The 26467-nt window shown below is 45.5% G+C and overlaps 1 protein-coding gene across 1 annotated transcript in view; it reads left to right on the plus strand.

Annotated features, from left to right (window-relative positions):
• The window catches only part of BAIAP3 (BAI1 associated protein 3), a 2154334-nt gene that overhangs the window by 1637804 nt on the left and 490063 nt on the right, over nt 1-26467 (plus strand). The window contains exon 13 of the mRNA XM_069647200.1: nt 156-248. Coding sequence (XP_069503301.1) covers nt 156-248 — 93 coding nt within the window. The remainder of the gene's footprint in view (nt 1-155; nt 249-26467) is intronic.

The following is a 26467-nucleotide window of genomic DNA, read 5'->3' on the forward strand; positions in this document are numbered from 1 at the left end:
GCGGGTTACTGCTATCAACATGTATAACTCTCTTCTTCCATTGTATTCAAAGTTATTTCCAGATTTCTGTTACTGTTGAATCTTTGTGGTAGTCATTCAGAAAGTGATCCGAAAAGTCTGCCGGCGTTGGTAATAACCTATGTATTATTTTGCAGAGAGAGACAACACTATGCAAGAAGACGTCAGGCTTAGCAGTTCATGAAATGCTTCTCAGCCAATTCCTGCAGTATGAACACAGTCAAACGGAGGTAAATTATAAAACGTTTTTTTCTTAAAACCAACGCATCTGCTATTCTCAACATCGATATCGATTGAACACTGCTTTAGCACAATGGGTTCCATTCACAAAAAAAACACCAGCAATTAAACCTACTTTAAATAAGCAATTCACAAAAGATAAATAAGCAACCGAATTACAAAACAGTGCAATGAACCTTCTGAGCATTCCAGGAATCAGTCCATGCGCCGCCATAGCAAGAAAGAGGCTCTAGTGACAGCAAATGAGCTAGTCACAAAGCTTTATGTACTGCAATTCAATTTCCTTTTGTGATTTCGGCCCATTTCAGCTGTAAATTACACATTTACATTGATCAAGCGAGCCTAAGAGCTATTTTCCTATAGGAATATGCTTCACTATTTATGACAGTGGCAAAACGAACGGTTTGTCAGTAGAAGAGGCCATTGTTTAGATGCCTATAACTTTTGCACCATTCGACAGTTCTGGACAAAACCTGGCACGAAAGGTGTACATGACCTATGAATTCTTGTGGAACGTGTCAGAGTTTTGTCCCAGGGGCCCAACATTATTGGGCTGGTCCCAAAAGTTGCATTTGCCCTTTAAATTGCTTTAGGAAATGTTGTTCCCCTCCCATCTACAGAAAAAATGCACTGGATGGATTTGCACCAGGCCTTCGTGAGGAGTGGGCCTCTATGCCGACTTGAGCACCTGGCTTTCTCTGGTGAAAATCGGTCTAGTTCTTTTTTCAAAACAACAAAAGATGTAGCATTTTGACTTAGCATACTGATAGAGATACTGATGCGTGAGTGAAAAGCATCAATCTGGATGGCTTGAGAGAAAATGATTCAACTTGAATTGCGCCTGCGGATCTGTGGATACTCGTGGATATTTGCAGATGCACATAAGCGGGGCGTCTCTGGATTGGCCGATGATGCCATGAGCTTTTTAAAAAATCCACCTTGTTGGAACCGGGAACCCAAGGTGGGACCCAAAGATCCAGTGCAGAAGGTGCACTGCAAAAAGTAGGAAAAGGTTGACAAAGCAGCCTTGTGTGGCAAGTCTGCACCCAAATGTGGGTTCGTGCATTCACTAGAGTGGTGGAATATGTAGGGCAACAAAATGACTGTGTTTTGGTCACAATATCCAAAGATAACGGAGCATCAAAGTGAACTATGACAATCTTGAATATACATATATTATAGTGTGGCGGTCACTGCACTATAATTAAGTTGAGTATCAAATTCCAATGTAAACCAGAAAATGTAATTGTTAATAACATTTGACTTGCATGACGGATTTGGCTGATATTTTGCAAACAATAGGTTTGTCACAGAGCATCCTTTTGGATCTACCTAACTATGCTCCCTAACTTTTCTTTCTGTACTATCGACAAGATCATTAACTTCACTACCAGCACTCTCTTTGAATTCCCACACTTTACACCTACTTTCTCGTATCGTCACCAGGCTGGATGGCTGATGATGCAAAACAGGGCCAGATGTAAATGTCTTCCACTGGTTCACAAACATACCCATGGTAAGGCATCACTGTATCTATCCTCCTCTATCCAACTCTACAAGCCTTCTCCTAATCTCCGCTATGCCTCCTCGATTACAGTTGTGGCTCCTCCCCCTCCCTAAGCTTCAGGGCCGTCACAAGAGGGCGCAGGGGGGGCAACCAGCCCCAGCCCTCGCGCTCAGGGGGGGCTTGTGGCCGCCTGGGTGAGATTTTGTCGAGTGAGTGCAAACTGCAAGGTGCCATTTGCTACCAGCTGCAGCTGAGATAAGATTTTAAAAAATCATTTTAAAAAAAAGTTACGTCCGTGCAATACACAGCATGGGGGGGCTGGGCGGGAAATGAACACCGGGGATAGAGCGGGCACTGGGCAGGTGGCGCCGGGGGTCCTGTACAATGTGACAGTTTGCAAGTGCCTCGCCATAATTTCCTGTGACGTCACATCGCCACCAAATAACACCAAGCCAGTTACTAATTCACTCCGCTTGCAGACGACAGAGATGAAGAGAAATACATTACTTCAGTGGCTGTGCCTGGACTCTAGTCTGGAGCGCAGGCCCTCTGGACTTGTGTGCCGTTGTTGTGTGCCGTAGTTCGTTTTGGCCTGGTCCTTGGACCAGCAGGGCAGCACCAGCATGGGCCTATAGGCCTACCGTGCTGAGGTCAGGACGTGCTGCAGCAGGTAGGGTACCTACACCTCCCCCCACCCCCACACACCGAATTTGGTGAATGCAGTTTCTCTGGTCACCTGCCAACACTAAATGTGCCAGCCATCATGCATATGAAAGGCTCTGCCACTGATAAAAGAAATGGTTTGCAACCTGAGCACCTTAGCGACCTGCTGTGTGTGTGTGTGTCTGCCTCGCTGAGACTTGGGGAACTGGCAGCGCATGTTCGGCCTGAGCCGATTCTACATTTCGCTCAGGAGAACGACAAAGAGTCAAGGATGCGTTCCCTGAGCCTTTGAACTACGCTCCGTAATAATTAAAAGAACGTATGGTATGGCGACGATGGCGTAGCCAATGATTTATTAATTACACTTCCATCTCTGTGTGCAGTGACAGGTTGCCTGTGCTCTAATGTGCAAGTATAGGCAGACTGCCCCCACACGCCTAGTAACCAGGCTGCAGTTAGCTGATTCTCTTAAGGTTACTAAACTCCCACTCCTCCTGCTGTCTGCCACGAAAGCACTGGAGAGTGTTTGTGTGTTTTGGAAGAGGCACACTGGCCTGTAGGAAATCTGTATTTTTTTAATGAATGGTTGGTAGAGCTGGGGCAGGCTAAGGAAGCTTCTGTTATCTGGACATGAGCCAGCAGCCCCATGAAGACCTGGCCTAAAACCAGACCTCTGTAGTATGAGCTTATTCCTATTATTTTCTTCACCTTTTCAGAAATGTTTTCCTGTATTTATAATGGAAAAAATTCAAAGCTACACCTATCAAGATGCAAACGAATAAAACCCGGACTGGATTGACTACTCAGGTCTTCCATAATGGACACATTGAGAGCACTAAATTCTACATGTGTTTTCCCTTTCAATGACTTCTCATGCCTCACTAAAATACCATGTTATGCCTTGCTTTATGCGGCTACTTGATTATTTGCACCCGCACTAATCTGATTACTTTCCACCTTACAGTGCACACACCGTCTGCCCACTCACACTGCAAATGAAAACTAGCGAGTACCTGCTTCCCAAAATGTAGCATTCCAGCCTTGCTAGTGCAGTCCTTTATTTTTTTCATTTTACTTCTGGAACTTGTACTCCTGGACTCCCCTATTACAAATTCAGGACCATATGATCCAGAATGCACAGAACAAGACTTGACAAACCTCTCCCCACTGAAACAGGGCGGCTACCAGTCATTTGGTCGAAAACCAAATGGTCGATTGACCATTTGATCGATATAAAATGGTCGAAAAAAAAGGTCACTTTTTTTATTATTATTTATTTATTTTATGGTGGGGTTCCCAACCCCCCTTTTTCTTTATTCAAAAATATTTTTTAAGCAACCAAACAAAAAAAAATATAAATATATATAAATAAATGAATTCGACCTTTTTTTTTCGACCATTTTGATTCGATCAAATGGTCATTTGGCCATTTATTTTCGACCAAATGACCGGACACCAAATAGGGGCATGTATGTTTTTACCTGTTCCCTTGCACACACCAACCCCAAATTCTCTACCTTGCCCACCAGCCCTCAGGAATCACTCAATCCATCCTCGCTCTCAGGGAAGACCTTGTTAGTATTAAATGAAGTCAAGGTTACCTCCACCTGGGAATCCCTTCTGCATAGAACTACCCCAAGTGCCCTTTCCACAACACACCGAGAAAAATCCCAGCAAACAGAGCACATATTCTTCCGGTGGAGGAGTGCCAACGGTTTCCTCTCCCCTGCCCCCTCTCTTACATGACCTAGTGCCAAGAGGACACCAAAGTAGCAGAAGTTGCACTACACAAGATCAATTTACATTATATTGCACAAGTGTGTCCTTTTTTAGATCGCGTTTATGAACCATCAATTGTGGTTTGTGTGCTGATTTTAATCCGCAACCAAATATCAGGAGAGGAAACAAAGAAAGGGAACCTACTCTTAAAGTTGGTCATATTCTATCGATCAGTCTATTCTGCATTGAGTGCCATCTCTACAAAGTGTGCCTGTGAATGCTCTAAAAATCTGGATGGTGATCAGATGACTGCGTGTCACTGGGACTCCACTTGACATGTCATGGGCTTTCATTTAACAAATTGATGCATTCTGAGAGTTGTTTTTTTGCATAAGGATCGTTACACCAAAGATGTGTACATCGAAAGCCCATGATTGAGAACATGGTGTCCCAATAACATGGGGCCCAAAGCTGGCAAGTGACCCCATGTCACCAATAGTACCTGGAACCAGTGCTCACTTTTCAACCAACATCACAATGCATTCTAGCCTTTGTAGGTTCATTATTTATGAAGTATTGGTATGCAACTCCCAACATGCAAAGTGCTATTGGTTAAGGTGTGACACACGACAGAGGTCTTCTGGGCAGCCTTCAGAGTCATATTTGTAGCCAAGAAAGGGGGAGACACAGAAATGTTCCTAGTCACTCACCCAGCTAGTAAGGCACTCTACATGCTCGGCTCTCTTACACGTGATGGGAGCCACCCATTAACACACAGCAGCCTCACTCCTGTGAATTTGTCTTGGGCACCAATGAAAAAGTGGCCATAGTCACAAATGGCAGTTCATTTCTTTTGTGACAGACTGTGGAGATTTCTCGCTTCACTTGTTTATGCCGCTCATGGTGCCACTGGTCAAGTGCAAATAATTAAGAGGCCTCACCAAATCCTTTGCCCCGGGCCTCACCTCACCCTGTGACAGCCCTGCTAAGCTTCCTCTTGCTTCCGCCCTTTCTCTCTTATCGCTCCACTTGCATGGAATTCTCTTCCCCCGGATATCCGAGAAACAGTTCATACGGTTTTGTTCAAAACCAAGCTGAAAGCCTACCTCCTGGCCTATGATTTATCCTCTTAACCTGCGTCTCATGTGACTGCTAGCTAACACTATTGCCTCGCCTCTAACCTGCCTCTCTTCCTCACTTCCTCGGCCATCACTCTAGCACTTCACCTATCATGGTCACATCCCGAGTAAAGCTGGCCGTACCGCTTACCTGCACTTAAAAATGTCCAATATTGATTGCCCTTAATCTATTTATGTCCATTTATGCATTGTCCTTGGTGACAGTTCAATTTACTCCCCTCCACATCCTGGTCAAAACGTCCCTCAAACTCACCTAGAAGCTCACTGCTTCCGTCAAACATGTATTCTTATCTATTTTACGTTCTTTTGTGATCAAAGGAGAATTGTTATTCCTGTATATAATTAAATACACATATACAGTGGAGACAGCGAAATGATGGTATAACAAAACCCTTGAAATTCACTGAAAAGAAATCTTAATTAAGGTGCAGTTAAGTTGCACAGATTTAACGCAACAAAACACTTGAAATTCAGCAAATGTGGGAAGTCATGGCTGAGTGGATTCCTGTTACAAAACCCATGAACACATACATATTATAAGAGACGGGATTCACAATGACATACGCAATGGCCTCATGGTGTCCCTGACCTTATTGAACATTTGGTGAATCCTACTCTTCACAGACTTACTATCTCCATGTCCACAACATGGGTGCACCAATCTGCTCGACCTGGTGTCAGCGAAAACAGACGGCAAACTGTCCCAGTAAACAGCAACAGTTTGTCATCTGCTGTTCTGACAGGTCCGTTGCAATGTTGACACCTTCAACTGACCGATCTGTGGCTTCAGTGTGCAGGAGGTCTGGGAGGGGATCGGTCTCCTCCTCAATCTCTCCGTCAGTCACTAATGCCATGACCAAGTCATGCCGTATATAATGGAGTTTTTGCCAGTTGACATGAAAGACCCTGCACATCTGTTGTGGTCCTTACGCGTCAATTAGGTAATTCACCTCACTGACATTTTCCAGTACACAGTAAGGCCCAGTCCACTCGTCCTGAAGGCCGACATGTTTGACAGGCTCCATAATCCACACCCACTGGCCTGGAGAATACACTGTCACTGTGGAATTCTGGCCGTGCCGGTGCTTCATCAGCTCTTTAGGTTTTTTGTTGATTGTTCCATGTACATTCTAGACCAAAGGTCAAGTACATAGTCCACCACATCTTGTGCAGGGGATCAGTGGTTGCCCTCCCATCCCTCTTTCACTAGACTGAGGGGACCTTGTACAGTGTGTCCAAACAGAAGCTCAAAGGGGCTAAACCCTACTCTATTCGGTGACACCTCCATGTAGGCGAACAGAAGGCATGCAGGAGAATAACCCATTTTCTCCTCAGATGCTCTTCCAAGCCACCTATCATGCCTTTCAGGTTCTTGTTGAACCGCTCAACAAGCCAGTGTGTTTGTGGATGGAAGGATGCAGAGAACCGGTAGGTGACTCCACACTGTTTCCACATTGCCTTCATATATGCTGATATGAAGTATGATCCCCTGTCAGAAACGACTTCCTTGGGGAATCCAACACAGATCCCAATGAGAGCCTTCGCAACCACAGGGGCTTTGATGCTCCTCAGAGGGACAGCCTCAGGGTATCTTGTGGCATGGTCTACCACCACCAAGATATATCTGTTCCCTGAGCTGGTTTGAGGTTCCACAATGTCCATGCCTAGTCTATCGAAAGGCTTCCCAACCACGGGTAGTGGAATTAAGGGGGCCTTTGTGGCACCACCTGACGTGCCAGAAGATTGACAAGTCGGGCAGGACCAAACAAATTCCTATACCTTTACACCGAACTGTGTCCAGCAAAAGTGCGTAGATAACCGGTCTGTCTTAGTTACTCCCAAGTGATCCGCTAAAAAAATTTGATGGGCCAAATCCAAAAGGAACTTTCTGTTGCACTGGGGAATCACCAACCGTCTGGTGCCCTCAGTCTTTTGGCACACTGGACAGGAGTCCATCCTCCCAGTACACTTTGAACAGGCCAGAGGCCTCACCCTTAGCCTGCACCTCCACATGCTTCTGCAGGCCCACCAGAGTGGGACAATCTTTCTGGACTTTAAAGAATTCAAGTCTGATCTGGGCTGCCAGCTGATGCAAACTCATTCAGCTTGGGCAGGCCCTTCAGATCTGAGCTCCCCTGGTCCTCCACCTCAGGTTCCTGTGCTGCGCCAGGCAACTCTGAAGTCAGTGAGTCCCCTGCTACCAAAGTAGGGTCCTCAGTGGCTACTGGCCCCTCTCCCGCTGGAGTAAGCGACTCAGCAGTCTGTGGAAATGGATTAGGGGTTACCGGCCATGCTGGTCCCTCCAACAAGCCCTCTGAACGCACTCCAAGACCTAAGGCTATGAGAGTGTTCAATCTGGCGATCCCTTTGGCCCTCGATTGGGTAGCCGCTGCAATTATCTTGGGATCAGGAAGATCATTACCCAACAGACATGGGAAAGGGATGGAGTCTTTCACTGTATAATGATAAACAAAAGAGTTCCTTTTCAGTCTATACATTGGGGGATACCTCTTCACCACTGGGCCCCCCTCTTCTGGGCTCAGACCCCTCTTGAACATTAGCCTCCCTCCGACGGGTTCACTATGGCTTGGATTCCAAAGGATTCTAAACAATCTCTGTTACATTCATGATTCTCAATGTCTTTTTCAAACTGTTCACTTTGAACCTCCCTTTATCGGATTCACTCTTGTCAGCACAAATGTTCATTGAGGCATCAGGCTTTGCCCCTTTTTATCAGCATCCCTCCGTCGGGTTCACTCTGGCCAATCTTTTCTCTCACCATACGGGATTCGTTTCCCTCAGCTTTCCATTACTTGCTGATCAAAGACTTTCAACTGTTCAGCAGATTTTGCTAGACCTCTGTATGACCACTTTGACACTCTTCTGACAGCCCTTACACGGCCTTCTGGTATTGGTAGTTTCAACCAAAAATGGGGAACCAACTATAGTCTCTCAATGTACACCCACGTGCTGCCCGACCCTTTATTCTGGCTTTCCCCAACAACCTTCACAGTTCTTTGAACTTTCCTTAACTTGCCACTTTGATTCAACACAGTTCGGTTTCTTATCGGTTCTCCCCTCGACTCACCCGCTGTGAGGAACCGCTTGGCTTTCCTTGTATCGGGAGTCAAGGACGGTACCATGGTAGCAATTGACTTCTGTTCTCCTGCTTATCAGCGTAGGCGTGCTCCGTGGACCCTTGACATATGCTGCAGCACATGTTAGCTTTTCTTCGCAGTCTTATGATTTCTTCCACAGAGGAATCACGGGTCTGGGTCGGAAAGGGCAAGGTCGCTTCTCTCCTTGTCTCCCCTCGGTTCTCGCTGCCTTTCTCCTCCTCTTGAACTGCCGCCCTGGGATAGCTCTCTCGTTGTGCTGTCTGCCTTGCTCATAGTGTGCTCTCGTGCACCACCTTTTATCCCTTTGGGGAAGGGAAAAGGCTGCCAGGTGTGAGTGATTCTGGTCAATTGTCTGACTTTGCCTGACCCTTGTGTTGGGAAATGTCAGGTAAAGGGCCCTAATGTTAGTCTGTTGTCTCTCGTGGTGTGTGAAAGTGTTCATGTTAGAAAAGTGGGGGTAGAGCGGTTAAGTATCTATGTAGTAGGATAGGGAAGAGGGGTTATGAGAAGGGGAATACTGCGTCTCACCCATCGGTGTTCCCGCTCCACTCCCTGAGGACCCCCCATGCAGGTGATCCTCCCGTACTGGTCCACCCCCAGGAACTGGATCCAATAGTGATGGCCCTGTCCTGGCCACCTGGATGACAGATCCCCGGGTACTAATAAGGGAGACACCTTCATGTTTCTCACACAGCAGCAAGACAAGCTTCGAGGCATTTTCTGAGGTGGTGGTTCGGTGTCAGGTTGGAGAGTTGGGCAATTGGGTTCAACACACATTACGGTTCACAAGCAACAATGGCACGTGGCACGAAGAAGCTTGGGGCAGGCATGTGATATCTGGATTGGTGTAGGCCACAAGCAGTTTGATGCAGGTATCAAGGCCCTGGGCTCTTCCTTGACTTCTGCCTTGCTCAGAGGGCGTTTCCGGGTCTCCACGGCCCAGGTGACTCCTTTTTTTCAGCACCTACTACAGTGTTCTTCTACCTCCAGTGAGCAGGGACCTGGAACCACTGTCTCAGTTGAAGGCTTGGTCCAGCCAGCAGGTCACCCTAGGTGCCCGTGGGACAGGTAGGGAGCAGAGCCTGTCTCTGCCTTTGAGCCTTTTGGCTTCACCTCTATGACACAGGACTTTCGTATAAACTGTATTTCCAACTGAGATTGTGTGAATCCTTCTTCTTCTTATTCTTCTGAGTGCAAAGATCAATCAACAAGGGAAGGGTCTCTGTAGGCAAAATGTTACACCTGATTGCCCCAAAGCAAGCCTGTTGTAAGGGGTGCAATCAGGGCTTCTATGACAGATGTCTGTTTCACTGTGATGTCATACCAGAGTGTGCTGTCTGCAGAAGGTAGGGATGGGTCAGGAACTCTGAGACACCCCAGCAAGAACCACGATGGTAGAACCCATCATAGGACTGTTCCTCTGTTCAATGCTACTCCACCCCACCCCCTTCCTCTGTCTGATTCACATGAAAGAGTTGCTGGCCATTAGCATCCTGGTGCAACTATCTATTGTATCCCGGCAGTCATGTCGTTGAAGCCTGTCTTCAGCCCATCGTTTAGGGAGATTTCCTGTCCTGGGAAACATATGACACCTATTCCACAAAATATCACAAGAGAAGCTTCCTGACCTCCATCCATAAGATGGCTGGTTGGGGACCTGGCCAGGAAAATCTACACAGCCCTGCCACAGATGAGTCACTGATCCAGACTGACAGCCATATGACACCAAATTGCTTTTGTGGCTTTATAACTTTGTGATTTCAACAGCCACCCTATCAAACCATGGCTTATGTGTATAGCTTCTTTTGGCATAAGGCCCTTTTAGAACACACAATTATCATTTTGGAGAAGATGAGTCCTTGACCGCAAAGGCAATCCCCTCCTTCCACCTGCCTGGAAGTTGCCTCCAGGGTGTACTCAGGAATGCACTTGTGACCTTTAAGCCTACTCTGCAGCCACTACAGGCCGGGGCTGGGAGATGTCAGTTGATAGTCCCAGCGGAGTCCATGGGTGCACTATGACTTTAGTAAGGGGAATTTTATGAAATGGGGTTTTGATGTGCAAAACCCCCTTTCGTTGTCGGAATTACCAAATTCAAAAAAGCTCAGGCTATACTGCATCCAAAGATGGCACATGTCATTTCTTTGTGTTTTGTGTACTCCAACTTCTGGGGGTACGAGTTGGTGAACCGTGCATATGTTTTGCATTTATGTATGTGTTTCTGTGTTTTATTTGTCTTTACTGCACTCTTGTGCAGTCAGCATTCTGATTTCAGCTCTCTTCCTGATCTACCCATGTAGGTGAAGTATTTTTATTTGGATTGTCCTTGTAAACATTATTTAAGAGCAATCTCCAAGCTCTATGATTACATAATAAAACTAAACCTGAACATATCGTATTGCTGTAGGCATGTGCAAATACAGCATGCATGCACTTTGTCCTGAACAAACTGCTAAGCATTTTCCACGTAATCATTTCTTTCGTTGTTTTTTTATTTATTTTGAAACATTTTCAAAAACAATGGTGGAGATAAAATGCCAAATCTCCTTAAATGTGCCTGCTATCAGCCATACCAATGTGATCATTTGGATTGTGAAATAAAGTGGTTCCCAATCAAATAGATTGGGTAATCAGGTTCTTGACCACGTGTTTACAATGCCACCTAACTAATACAATGTAAAATGATATTTACGCAAATGGCCGTCGCAATTATCAGTGTTGCATTAAGGAGTTCAAACCACCAAACTTTATGTGAATAACGGGATTTTTGCAGTATTAGAATCTGTTCGAAAATTCCCATGACCCTTAGAGAGTTGGAGGTAGCTGAGCAAAGAGCTCAAGAAGGAAGGTATTTTGGAAGAGAAAGTTGGATGTAGTGCAGGTCCTGAGCCCAGAAGTCTTGTGGACAATGCAAAGGGTCTTGAACTTGATCCTTGTAGCAAGTGGAGAGATTTCAGTGCCAGATAGATATGGCCCCTGGGCTTGAGGCTAAGGATAAGTCTTGCAGTCCTGTTCTGGATTAGTTGCAGAGGGTCGAGGGTAGCGGAAGGAAGATTGAGAAAGAGGCTGTTGCAGTAGTCCAACCTGTAGAGAACTAGGGCTCTGGAGACAGTGAGCTTCTGGGGAAGGTGTGAAAGGGAAGAGTACGTTTGAGGAGGTGCAGCTGGTAGTGGGACTTCTTGGCGAGGTCTGAGATGTGAGGAAAGAAAGAGAGAGTGCAGTCGAAGATGACACCAAGATTTTTTGCCACACAGGAAGGTGAAGAAAGAGAGCCCAAGTAGGGCAGCCAGAGTGAGAGAGGGAAATTCAGAGCAGGGGTCCCAATAAGAAGGATCTCTGTCTTACTGGCATTAAGGCAGAAATCGTTGGACGCGCATCAATCCTGAATCACAGATAGACAGTCAGGAATGAGGGAGAGAGGAGGCCGAGGGGAGCCTGAAGAAGAGCGGAGTGTCATCCGCACAACACTGAAAGTTAGAGGAGACAGTAGCGATCAGTTGGGGCCAAAGGGGCCAAGTAGAGATTGAAGAACCAGGGGGAGAGGATAGAGCCCTGGGGAATGCCACAGGTGGCGAGAGAGGTGGCGGAGAGAAAGGAAACAAGTTGGACCTGTGAAGGACGGCCCAGGAGGAAGGAGATCAACCAATCCAGGGCCTGATCTGTGATGCCCAGGTTCTGACTGAGTCGATTAATCAAGATGGTGTGGGTGACCGTGTCAAAAGCAGAGGAAAGGTCAAGAAGGATGAGCACAGAAGGGATGCTGGAATCAAGGTTAGAGAGCAGATCTTCAAGGGTGTTTAGGGGAGCAGTTTCCGTGCCTCTGGCATCTCTGAAGTCAAACTGATGGTCATGGAGTCAACCAACAGATTCAGTGTGGAGACTAAACTGGGAGATGGCCAGATTATCTAGGAGTTTGCCCAGGAAAGGTGTGATATAGATCGGCGATAGTTTGCCGGACAGGCAGAATCGGCAGACAGCTTCTTAAGGAGGGGCTGCATATTGGAGTGCTTGAGGAGAGAGGGGAAAGTTCCAGTGGCGAAAGAGTGATTACAGAAATTGGCCAAGGCTGGAGCAAGGGTGTCAATATGGTCCTTGATGCTTCTGGAGGAGCAGGGAAGCATCTGTTTGCACGACACTTTCATAGATCAGACTTGTCTAGAAATTTTGTCAGGTGAAGTCAGAGAGAAAGAGGAGAAAGGTGGAGGAGGAGAGGGAGAGTTGGCCAACGGGGGCCGAGAGAGGCAGAGGGAGAGGAAGAGGAGATGGAGGACAGGATGTGCTGAGTTCTAGTGGCAAATTGAGAGGCCAGAGCCGTACAGAAGGCCTGAGAGGGAACAGGAGAAGTGGAGACTGCAGCAGAATTGGCCAGTTCCTTGCAGATTTTAAAGAGTTTGGGCGTGTTGTTAGAGGCCGCAGCAATGCAGGCTTGAATGTGGGCTCTCTTCTTGGACAGGACAGAGAGTCTGTATTGCCTTTGGAGCAGGCGGCAGACTAGTTTGTCAGCGGATGCACCCGAAGCTCTTCACTTCCTCTCAGCCACCATGCACTTGCATTTCAGAACGTCATACCAAGAGTTGTACTTGGGGGTAAGCTTCAGCCAGATTCTCATGACAGGGGCAAGGATGTCCAGAGTGTTGGAGAGAGATGCAGATTATAGAGGACTGTGTCACAGTGTGAGTCAGCTGCAGGAGTAGGCAGAGCAGAGAAAGTAAAGGCAAAGGCATCCACTGGCACACGCTTCATGGGCTGAATGACCGTGATGATAGGTGGCAGTGCTGGGGTGGGCATTGCTTGAGGGATCGAGAGTTTCAAGTCAGAGGAAAGTAGAAAGTGGTCAGTGGAAGAGGGAGGAGTGGTGAGATGGTTAGAGAGGGGGATGTCTGAGGAGATGAGAAAATCCAAAGTATGTCCGGCAGAGTGTGTCGGACCACAGAGCAGAATGGAGAGAGAATGTGTCGCGTGGTTGTTGAGGTCTCAGAGGAGAAGTTGAGAGGTAGCAGCAAGGAGGGAAGAGGAGAGGTCAGCCCACTCTGAGAGGAAGACAGCAGAGAGGCCAGGAGAGATAGAGAGCCTGCATTCCAGGCATCCAAAGGAGGAGTAAGCCTGCGTAGGAATGACAGAAACAGGGATCCATACAAAATAAGATTACATCAACTCTAAGTAGACCAAGAGAACTGTTCTCAACAATAAAGAAATCTATTAACCCTCAACTCGCCGCATATCCGTGCTCACTAAAATTGCGAAATTGAAACCACGCTTTGCTTGAAGGTCTCACTGCACCCACATTGTTATTACTGTGAGAGTCCATCTTAAAATGGCCACCGCGTCATTCACCTCATCACTGCTTCCTACATTTCCTTAAAGCAGCAGGCTGCTGCTGTAATTGGCCATCTTCACACCTTAACCAGCCAATCAGTAGCTGGCCGGCGAACGCCGGCCCCATCAAAGGCCCATGGTCAAGGCCCCTGTCTGTGCTGGTCCGTGTCAATGGGGAGACCGTGGACCAGCACACCCGTCTGCCTTTTGACCAAGGTAAACCCTGTTACTCATCATGCACTGTGCAATGCCCACCTCAGCTGGGGATACACCTCCTACAAGCCCATACGCGCCCTCCTAACTTCTAGCCCAGACGATTCAGTGTGAATCCCGCCAACTATGTGGACTGCCAAACCTCCGCCAGAGCAACTGCCAACAACGAGAGCAACGCCCACCGCTCCCATTATTTTGGCTACCTGCCCTCCAGGCCCACAGCCAAAACATTGACCTCCAGAACCCTCCTTTACGCGCGCTACTTGCATCTCCATCACCGTCCTACGGCCACACGGAAACCCTAGAGACATTTGCAGCAGCTGCCATCCAAACATCTGTTACCATCCATTGTATCTTTAGCTTGTCTGTGCTTGTCATCTATTTCGCTCAGATTGATCTACCTTAGCCTCTGCCACCTTTTGTAACCCACCCTCTTAGCGTCGCTTTCTTCAAACCGCTGCCAAACCACCTCCCAGCCTACCTTATTCAGTTCATGCCCTGCTTAGGTTTCTAGGCACTGCACAGAGCCCAGCCTGATATGTGTGCCCTAGCAAATTATGCCTTAGCATGAGTCACAAAATAATCTTCACGCCCTAGCCTGATACGCATACCTAGTTACTAAGCCATTGCCTATTAACAATACTGGAAACTGTGCCCTAACCTGTTAATAAGCAGCGCTCAGATACCTGAGGGTTCGTAGCGCTATATAAATACTAAATTATTATTATTATCTTGAAACTGTGCCCTCAGCCTGATACCACTATTTTGAAACTGTGCTCTAGCCTGATACCACTATTTTGAAACTGTGCCCTAGCCTGCTACTGCTATTTTGATACTGTGCTACCACTATCTTGAAACTGTGCCATAGCCTGATACCACTATTCTGATACTGTGCCCTAGTCTGTTACTGCTATTTTGATACTGTGGCCCAGCTTGGTATCACTATTTTGATACTGTGCCCTAGCCTGTTACCGCTATTTGTATACTGTGCCCCAGCTTGCTACCACTATTTTGATACTGTGCCCTAGCCTGCTACCATTATCTTGAAACTGTGCCCTAGTCTGATACCCACACTCAGAAGCATGCTCTAAAGTTCCCCTCACTAGCGCTACAGTCACCCCTCCATATGCACCCTCTACAGCTGGAGAGTGCGCAAGACCTTACCCCACAGCCAACTGCCGCTTGAAACCAAGTACCACCTTTGCCCCTGCCACTTAAATTCATCAACATTTGCCACCTCTACCAAGCCTATCAACAACCGACCAACATGTCCACCTCACTTATCAAATACCTTATTCACGCAAGTCAGGCCATGACCCTGGCCGCACACTATCCCGGTCCGTATCCATGCCTCTACACCTACCTGACTCCCGATCCATCCAGCCAACCCGCTTCCTACCTGCATTTTTCCAAGAGAACAACAATCTGACTAGGCACAGTGACAAGCACAATCAGGGACTCTTGGCAACCCAGCAATGCCACAGTCATCCCACCAGTCGCCTATGTCCACTGACAGTCAGAAACAACAACCTAGCAACCAGAACAAAGCCCTCTAGAGGCACTCCCTGCTCCAATGCCCCCGCCATCCCTAGTAGGAATTCCTAACACTCAGAACTGCCCGCACCCGTACACACCCACCCATCCTCCACCTCAACAACATCAGCACGCCTGACAACAACATCCTAGGAGCCCTAACCAGTGCTAGATCCCTAGCAGCACCCGCACTAGACATCGCTGATATCATCACATCACATAAGCTAGACTTGCAAGCAGTTTCAAAATCCTGTCTCCACGCAGCATCTGGCCTAGCCCTCTCACTAGCTGTCCCAGAGAGCTACTCTATCTGCAGGATGTACAGAACCACTGCCAAAGGTGGCGGCGATGCCATCATCGCTAAAACTACCCTGAACATGAGTGAGACTCCTATCATTCCCTGCACTTCAGGTGAACTTCTATCAGTACATTGACTAATAGTATCATCTAGAGTGCCCTTGTAGGTTCAACATTTGTCATCTGTATGGCAGCTTGAAAGATTGTTGTTGAACATTATAAGAACTGATTATCATTTTGACAATTAGCACTACACTAGTTCCATAGTGTGTGTTCTTTTGATAGGACAAATGAGAAGAGAATTAGCAATGCGAGTAGGATTGTTGCATCAGATTGAAGTGTCAACAATTATAGATGACGCACTGAGTGTACGTTATGACTTTGGGTATGTTTGATTATTGTTAACAGTTCATACGGTGCAGCAAAATTGTGCCAGTACAGAGTATCGAAAATAAGGAGTCTGTTGAGAGATTCACGAGATATTGTTTACATCAGGATATGCACTTTGTATAGGCACGTGTCACTTTAAATAGAATTAACATTGAGCTCACATGTTCTATAGTATGTGTTCACTTTATGTGACAAATGAGTTGATGATTTTATACTAATGTGAGCAGGATTGTTGCACTGGACTGAAATGTCGAGAAATGAAGATGACTCACAGAGTTCATGGTATGACTTCGGATGTGTTTGATTACTGTTAACATTTGTTCATAAGGCGCAGCAAAATTGTATAAACGTGGAGTGTTGATAATAAGGAGTTTCTTGAGAGAGAGATTCATATACATTTTTTACATTAAGATATGCACTTTATACAGGCACATGTCACTTTAAATAGGATTGACATTGAGCCCACACGGGCGGGATTTTAATACTGAGTTAGACTTGTCTGTAATTAGTGTGACAGCTATATGTGGCAATGCTTTATCGACTGAGCATACTCTGACAAATCAGGCATTGTGGTGGCCTCTGAGGATGACAGGACGCTTAGATGGGTTCTAACTGTCTTTATTAAAGAGACAAACTGGTGGGCATAAATTATCCTTGAGCAAGGCACGGGAGTTACTCACAGTTCCGTTCTGGGCCTCCCAGTTACTTCACTGGAGGCAGGGTGTGCACATGGATGGCACGCTGTAAGCTTCCAGGGCCCGCAGGTGGCCTCCTGTGGCATTGGATTTATGCCCTGGAAGCTGGACTGTGTGGGCCTCTCTGGGCCTCAGTGATGGTGGCTCCTTATCAGGAGCAGCTCTGTCTGTAGACCTCTTGGTCTGGCGCTCCGCCAACTCTGTAAGAAAGTTCTACTACATTCTCCCGCGGAGCGCGGGCTCGCGAGTTTTCGCTGAGTCGAGATCTCGCGAGATCGCGGTGCCGTGATCACGTGACGTCCCCACAGGCATGTTTGGGATTTGATTTGCTTGTACGGTTTACAATATTATAAATATGCATGTGTTAATTTCATTTTGTGGCATCCATCACTTTAAATTGTAAGCATATTGAGCCCATTAGGGCGGGATGAAAGCCAAATGTCTAAAGCTTACAATTTGAAAGTAGGCATTATCAACCATGGAATAATCATGGCGGATTTCTGCAAGCATTGGTGCCTCCGCATTAATGCTATTGTTCATGCCTTATGAGAGTCGAGCACTCTGTACACGCAGTACATTATTGTTGTGATAAGATGATAATATGGGCAAACCGGCCGAGCGAACAGAAAAACAAGTACTATTAAATATAATTATAATCACTCATATGAGAGCCGTAATCAGCATGAGTCTGTGAAAAAACACAGTTTTATAAGATCTTTCTTTACGAATGTCCACAAGGATGAGTATTAAGAATTGGTTTCAAGATGGCCGTGAGAATTGAGCTATATTGATGTTAACCTTTGGGACTGGTCACATAACTTTAAATAGATTGGCTCTCTGAAATGAGTAGAAATAGAAGCAGGTTCGCGCCAAACAAATTGATTCACTTCGCCTGAGGAAGTCTCTGTATAGGGGTGTAACACGTGGCGCTGAAAGATGAGTGTTTGACTTTTAAAGTTATTTTCATAAGTCCACGCTGGTTAACATGTTGAATATGAATTGTTTTTAAGTTAATAAAGGTATTTGCACTTTAAAGATGGATCGAGTGCTCTCTGTTTTCAGTTTTGCTATGTGATCATGTCATACATGCCAACATCCCGAGGCACCTGGGAGGGAGATTTCATCCGCGAAATCGGGAGACATAAAGTTTCCGATTGGAATGAATTGGGGCTGGGATTATTTTAGGCGGGAGAATTTGAAAAATAGCAACCTTTTTCACAGAAAAATCGTGAGTCTCCTGCCTAAATCGGGAGGGTTGGCATGTATGTCATGTTTACAGTGACAAAAAGCAAAACATTAGTTGTATGTTTAATGGGTTAGCCCTTAACCTTATAGCAGAGCACTGGCTGTGAGTAGCGGCTGTGTAGTTATGGTTAAGTTTCTCAACTCATTGAAAGAGCACTCAAAATGATTTTTCGAAGTTTGGTGTGGCTTTTTCCCAGGGCGAAGTTATTGGGGGCAGGGGAGGCGGTGGGCCAAAAATGTTGAAATCCGTATAGACATAATGGGAAAAAAAGTTAGCTTGCACCTACAGCCCAAACCAATGTACGGATTTGCACCAAACTTGCGAGAGGAGCAGCGGATTGGTCCCGAAAGCCAGTGTTAGTGTAACTCCATCCAGTATTTTTTTTTTAAATGGCCATAAAGTAGTTTAAACAAAATTTGTGATATCTGCATCCGGTCCGCTGACCCATTTCCTGATTTGGAGTACGCGGACACCGCTGGACCTATCAGAGACCTACGCAGTGTTCAATGACATCAAATGGGCACCATGATTGGATGTCCAAAAACGTAAGGTGTGTCATCATTTTTGAAATGCTCGCGATATTGTATCCGCAGACCTCAGTCTTTGTCCGCGGACAGCGCAGTGAGATAAAAGCCTGGAAAATACATTTGGGGTTATTTTGTGGCTGAAAGAAGGCCTGGAAAGGGTGGTGCAGTGGGAACAAGTTGATATGGAGCTCTTTTTATAGGTGAAAAAAAGCTGCGCAGGTGCCACTGTGACCACAGTCAATTTTACTGTCCACGGACGTCATTGGAATTGAGGGGCGGGGGGTTCTGGGTGAGTCTTGTTATTTGAAGGTGTATTGTACATACTTGTTGTATGGTTTAATTCTGTTGTGGTGGTTGTGGCCAGTGGCCAGATTCTTGGAGCATGGCCGTAGGCCACTGGCCACACACTATAGTAATATGTGTATAGTAATTATAGGTATTATAGGGGGAATATACAGTATTTGTAATATGGTCTTAAACAAGATAGTTTAAAACCTGCATATGATTGTACCTATAGATTTACTTTTTTGACCCTCATAAATAGTACATTCTATGTACTGTGTTTGTTACAACATTAGTGTGTGGTACACTGTTGTTGTAGTGACATTAAATTATCATTGGGTCATTGGGAAAAGAAATCCATAATGGATTAAAAAAAACAACTGTCTTTACAAACAGTTTTTGGCATTAACATAGTTTTAAGAATATACATGTTACAGAATACTTGTGTGTGTTAGCATTAATATATTATGTGACTGTACGTGTGATAAGATGTTTGTTTGAAGTGTGTTGTAATTAAGGGTATGCTTAACGTAGTTAGATACCTGTTGCCGTATTCTAACTATATTGGATTTTGCAAGAAGTATTGCAGTAAAAAGGACTGTGATGTATATATGTATGTGATGGGGAAAGGGTAATCAATTATTGACAGTAGAATGTGTTGAGCACTACTGGTGTTAGGGAGTAAGGGAGTGGTGGTGTAATGGAAGAAGTGGGATCATTATGAAGTTTTGAGGAAAACAGTGGTTGTTATAATGGTGTGATTTAGTGCATAGGTATGAGGGTTATGAGGGTGTAAGTGAAAAGCAGTGCGGAAGTGTGTGTATGTGTGCCAATGTGTGTGAGTGATAGGGACGTGGAAGTTTAAGGCAATGACATTGTGGAATAGAAGTTGATGAGAGATGGATGTGTTGTTAGGCAGTAAGGAATTTGTGGTGTATTGAATAAAGAAAAATGTATAAATAAGAATAGAACGAGTGTGAATGCTGTCTTTGTAATGTGTTGCATTGTTTTTAAAGAATAGGGAAAATTTGGCCTAGTGGTAACGGAATGGAAGTTTGTAGTTGGAGCAGTGTACGGTGTGTTATAGTAGTGGTTGGAAAAGAGCAGTACTCTATATGTAGGAAGTGTTGTATATAGATACTTTTGCAGTATACACATATGTGTGAGCAGCTGGAGAATGGTGGCACTATAAGTTGGAAAGTATGACATTTATATGGAAGGAAAAATTCAGAATGCTGTGCATTTAAAATGTTTCTTTTTTGGAGCATTTTGTTGAAAGTTGAAAAATGCATATGTGCATTTACAGCAGCACTGTGTGTATTTTTTTGTATAAGGGAAATGCACATGCCAGATATTTGTAGAACATTGTTAAGTGGCACTTGGTGTGTGGAAGTTTAATATGTTGGCACTACATGCAAGTAACTGCCAATTGATGTGACCAGGTGCAAAATGCTGCGATACATTGTTTGATAGAGTGGGTAAAAAAGAGAATTTGCTTATTGAGAAGCGTATTACAGGGTAAGTGGCAGTAAGCCTATATATATATATATTTATAGAGGTGTTTTAAAAAATTACTTAAAAAAATGTATGCATACCTGTATGTTTTGGTAAATGTAGATATTGTTGAATCTGCAAAAAGAAATCTTGCAGAGTTCCACAGTAGTTTTTGATGCAGGTGGATGCGATTAAAAGGAGACATGTTGTCTGAGAGTTCAAGAGTACATGTGAAGTGTTGAACTGAGATGACAGGGTTACATGCAGAGTTTTTGGATGTGATAAGTGGATGGATGTGTGACTGTTCGAAAGAAGCAAATAAGGAAGTGTTACAAACATAAAAGTAAAATGAGTAGAAGGACTGATGCCTTTTTTGAAGTTAAATAGTAGGTGTGCCAATAGTCTTCCAAGCTGTAGAAGGGTAAACATTCAACTTGAAACTCCGTAGATCGGCCGAAAATGCAGTTTCAAAATGGCCACGAAGCACAGACAAGTTCATGGACAAGCATCATGCTGCACGCACGCGGTCGCATGATGATGTCCGCAATTGTTTGATGACGCCCGTGGACATCGGCTTGCAGGAGACAAGGGGCATGCACTGGGGTGTCCGTAATCATGGGCGCTGTGGGCAGACTTATTAAAGGTGCGTCACACAACGCCGGACACATCCGGACACAGCGCAATATCTATGGACTTCACCAGTACGAGACCAGACTCCGAACATTCCTATAGTTCGCAGACTACTAATTAGATTTTTTATTTTTTTATTATGAAAGAGTAATATACGAGATATTTATAGTATACATTTTTTTTATTCTTGAAAGGGATGGTGGGGTATTGGAATGGGAAACATAAATGGGAGGATTTAGAATTTCTATAAAGTCATCATTGGGGGACTAAGGGGGAGAATGGTTTGTGAATTTGATTGGGGTGATTGTTGGGGGAAGGTGGACTGGTACAAATAGGACAGTGATAATCAACATTTCTAATAATATGATTTTTAACATAATGTAGAAGTTATTTAAAGTGTACTGGTAAAAGCCTATGAAATTCATTGAAAAAACTTTGGTAAAGGGACGGTATGGTTAAGTTGCACTAATAAAAACCTATGAAATTCAGCGGAAAAAAAACAGAAATTCGCCAGTTATGGTAATCTAAGCAAACATAACTCGGGTCACCACAGTGCACTGCTAACACTAACACCCAGGACAATGGTTTTTATTAGTGAAACTTAACCATTACGTCCATTTAACAACTTTTTTCAATGAATATATATATATTGTCATAAGTATTTTACAGATTGCACAATTGACAACTTGAATAATGTCTTAATTGTGAAGTTTTCTGTCTGATCTTAGCTTCACCAGTTTCCAACTACCTACGCTATATACTGATGGCCATCTAAATAGAATGGCCATATGACGTAAAATGTACCAGCGCAAAATTAAAATCTTAGCACTGGTAAAATATATTATTTACAGAAGGCCCCTTCTGTAACACCAGGGTCACTGAATGAGATTCTCTCCTGTTGTTATGTAATGGAGATGGCCTCTTATTTGATACATTCCTTGCTACACCTTGTGCATGTGCCATCACGCAACAAATGCCAGGGTAAGCACTCCTTGTTGCATAACACAAACTAAAGATCATCCTTGGAGAAGGCCTTAAACTGCGCTCCCACGGGGACCATGTGGAAGGGGACCAGAATTGCTGCACAAATATTTCAAAGACCTCCTCATTGGGGAAGCAGTTACAGACTGCTTTCAGGAAGCAGTCACAGACTGCAACGCAGTGGGGGCACTGGATCCTGCTAAGGGCTCCCTGGGTGTACTTGGGTACAGCTACATATAACTATATAAAGTTGGCGCTCTGGTCCTGCGTTCTGTGCCAGCACTGGCACACAGTACCTGGCTTTTGAGCAGAGGTGTGAAAATACTATAGGGACTGCCAGTAAAAAGCACCCACATTACATCCAGGCTGTGCCTTTAAGCCAAATGAAGGAGACAGAAACTTTGTGCACAGGGGCTTTCGATTTGAGCTTACATTTCATTAAGGGAAACCACCCCGAATAACAAGTTGCACAATTTGCACTGACAGTTTGCCTGCCACTGTGTAGCGCTGGTGGCCCTAACTTTCTATGAGCTGGTTGATGACATTGGTAATCAACTCGCATTACATAGGCACATTTGGAATACATTCCACTATTAGCACGGCAAAGAATTGTTGTGTGCCTTTATTAAAATTTACTCAGTGGCCACTGTAAACTATGGCTGTTGTTCGTGTCTGCCTGTCTTCCTGGCACTCCCAGCGTTCAAGCATTTATTCATTTATTTTGTACACGTCTACTCCCTGTTCGCTGTACTGTACCGATCCCAAGTGGCAGTCACCTTTAGAGCAAGAGCTACTTTATTTTTCAGCATTTTCCACCTGCTAAATACAGATCTTTTTTCTTGTTAATATGCATTGAAATAAAATCATTGCCACCAGTATCAGGCGGCCTCAAACGTCACCTCTGATGCCGAAAGATACCAGGGCACTGCTCACTTCTTTCTTCAGATCAGTAATCTTCATAACTATCAATCGGAAGCAATAAACTGTTTTGGGTCTAAGACCCCATTCCACCATCCTGCAGCAAGGGTAGAGGGCAGGAGCCCCCACCCCCCCCCGAGAAGCCAGATTCCAGCTCCAGGAGTGCGGGCACACGGAGCAAGGCCTGCCTGACCTTGTCTCCACGGAGTGCCCGCACAGTAATGCCGGGTGCATCGCGGCGCCACAACGAGGCCGCACTTTCCTTTTTTTGATCCGGCATCCGCCGGCAGGCGGAAACGCCGGCCACAACGAAGGCCATACAAAGGCCTGTTCTTCGCCTGTTCCGAGCGTCCTGAGCCTGGGCCAGAGACGCTGCCCCTCACCAGTGCCATCCGAACAATCTTACCACAACCATATAACTGCCCAGGGCATCCGTTACATCCTGCATCTACCGATGAGGCGCCATTGATGATCCATCACAACCATGCACCTGTATATCCATTTGGCCATGTGAGTAAACTGTCAAACCTAGGCGTCACCTAATGCACGATGCACTATTCTGGACCTAGATGCTGCCACACTGCATCATGTGCTGCACTTGATCTGTGCTGTGCCTTATGGTCGCTAATAGACCTCAGTTGATCTGTGTTGTGCCTTACCTGTAGTCACTATTGCACTCTTGCTAAAATCCCATGAACTTCACTGCCCCCATCATCAGAGCCAAGCCACTTACAATGGCCACACTTAGAGGCGCCACTCTAACTATGGCTACCCTCCTCCCGTTGCTCCACGCCCACACAACCACACCTCTTTACCCAGACCTACTATCTCCAATAGAATGGATAAACAGATTTGCCCGCCCACCTTCACCATGCATACCCTGTCCCACACCCCTTAGAAATACAAGACGAGGTTCTCGCCTTGTTGTACCCACTACCACATGCCTGAACGCAGCCCCACTGACCATGATTAGAAACGATAGACTCAGCTATCGTACTAATCTTGTCACAAAATTCACTAGAATGCTCACCAATCAAACTACGAACCCCAAGCAGCCTACCTCACTTTCTGAACTACCACCCAGTCATAGCCCTACTATACCGCACTCGCCACCACACACGAAAGCTAATCCTCCACAGACTTCTATCAAGGGAGCCCTCATCAACGCTCGCTCATTGGTTGCCCACGCGACTGATGTCGCCGACATTATCTCCATTAACCACCTAGACTTTATCGCCATCACGGAGACATGGCTCCACCCAGCAGCTGGTCCCACAATAGCTCTAGCCACTCCTGACAACTACATCATCCGAGCTGATAGGAAAAGTGGAATAGGCGGAGGAATAGCAATTATTGCAAAATCCACCCTTAACATCAGAGAAGTAACTAGCACAACCCTACCTTCAGCCGAACTTCTATCTGTCAAACTCCCATTATCTGACACACAAACCATCCTGCTCCATATTATATACAGACCCCCAGGACCACCCTCTACCTTTGAAGAGGATATCTCTCTCCTACTCACTACCAATTTGAAACCGAAATCCCAAATCATCATTCTGGGAGATTTCAACCTGGGACTCAATGACCCCAATGACAACCAAGCCACTTCCCTAAATGACACGATTACTCATCTAGGCTTCACCCAACACATTAATCAACCTACACACACAAAAGGAAGATCTCTGGATTGGCTTGCAGATGCCAATTGCAACCTTTCACTGACTGGCATCACTCCCTGTGCTTGGACTGACCATCATCTCATTACCTTCTCCTTATCCAGATCCCTACCATCTACCACACGACTCACAAAGTTACCTCAAATAATCTCCAGAAACAACCGCAACATCACTATAGAGAACCTCAAACCTCTTCTCGCGCCTATCAGTATAGCTAATCTACCCACGCAAAAAAACAACCCAGCAGCCATAGTAGACCTATATAAGAATACTTTAGAACTAGCCCTCAACCAGATAGCTCCTCTCAAACAACGAAAAGCCAAACCTATTGCCCATTCCAACAAATGGTTCTCAGCAGAATTAAAAGCTCTCTGCAATATTAAAAGAACTGCAGAAACCAGCTGGAGAAAAGCCCCTTCTCTCTCCACTAAAGACAAATTTGCTTCAGCTGCCTCCACCTACAAATCCGCCATCTTAAATGCTAAGAAAGAGACCTATAATTTGAGAATACAAAATGCCAAATCTGGCACCAAAGAACTCTTCTCTATACTAAGAGAACTTGAATCACCACTGCCCCCTAAAGAGGACTGCATCAAAGACAAGGCCTGGTGTAACACTATCCAGCTTGCCCTCGCTAACAAAATTGCCCTCCTACAAACCAAGATAGAAGCAAAAAAAGCTAGCCTTGCCTCTAAGCAGAACCCCAGCAGCAAAATTAACCACACTACTCCTATCTGCCCATCTTTCCACTTCTCACCAGTCACAGAAGAGGAAGTAATCAAGATAATCGCCAGCCTCAAACCATCCAACTGCAAAGGTGACATTTGCCAAGCATCCGTCATCAAAGATGGTGCTAATGAGTCAGCCCCTCTCATCACCTCTCTGATCAACTCCTCCTTCAAAAACTCAATGGTCCCCAACAACCTTAAAGAAGCGTGGGTCCTACCCCTGCTCAAAAAACCTAACCCATTTCTTCTCATAATCTTGGACAGGGTAGCCTATCTCCAAATACAACAACATTTGGAAGAAAACAACCTCCTAGGCCTGCGACAATCCGGCTTCAGACCAAGGCACGGGACTGAAACTGCCCTCTTGGATCTAAAAATCCAAATGGATGACGCCAAAGACAAGGACAAACTGGCCATCTTGCTCTTGTTAGTTCTCTCTGCTGCCTTTGATCTGGTTGACCACCAGATCCTCACTCAACACCTCTCCTCGGCTGCTGCATTCTTTCAGAATGCCACTAAGTGGATCCAGTCATTTCTGTCTGACAGGACAACTAGAGTCTTCGCCCCCACTGCGGCTGTGGACCCTATCCCAATCACATGTGGAGTGCCACAAGGCTCCTGCATTTCCCCCACCCTTTACAACATCTTCACGAAGCTCCTATTTGACCGTCTTGAAGATCTGGGTGTCAGCTACACTAATTATGCTGACAACACCCAGGTCCTCATCACGCTCACTGGTAGATATGAGGAAGATGCTGCAAAGCTTAATGATCTCTACTTAGAAATCCAAGCCTGGATGGCCACACACAGTCTCTGCCTTAACGACGATAAGACAGAATTGCTTATCGTAGGCTCCCAGGCTCGCCTCAACAAACTGGACCGAAGGTACCATTCCTTTACCATTGATGGTAACATCATAAAAGTCCCCAAAGAGGTTAAAACACTAGGTGTATACCTCGACTCTACCCTATCACTAAAGAAACAAATAAACTCTACCATCTCAGCTACCTCATACACCAATAAATTGATCAATGCCTGTAGGCCTTTTCTCTCCACCTCTAGCTGCCTCACCCTATCTAGAGCGCTGATATTGTCTAAATTAGACTATTGCAACACACTCTACTTAGGCACCA

Source organism: Ambystoma mexicanum, chromosome 2q (genome assembly GCF_040938575.1).
Source record: "Ambystoma mexicanum isolate Mex_15411 chromosome 2q, UKY_AmexF1_1, whole genome shotgun sequence".
Taxonomy (NCBI): Eukaryota; Metazoa; Chordata; class Amphibia; order Caudata; family Ambystomatidae; genus Ambystoma; species Ambystoma mexicanum.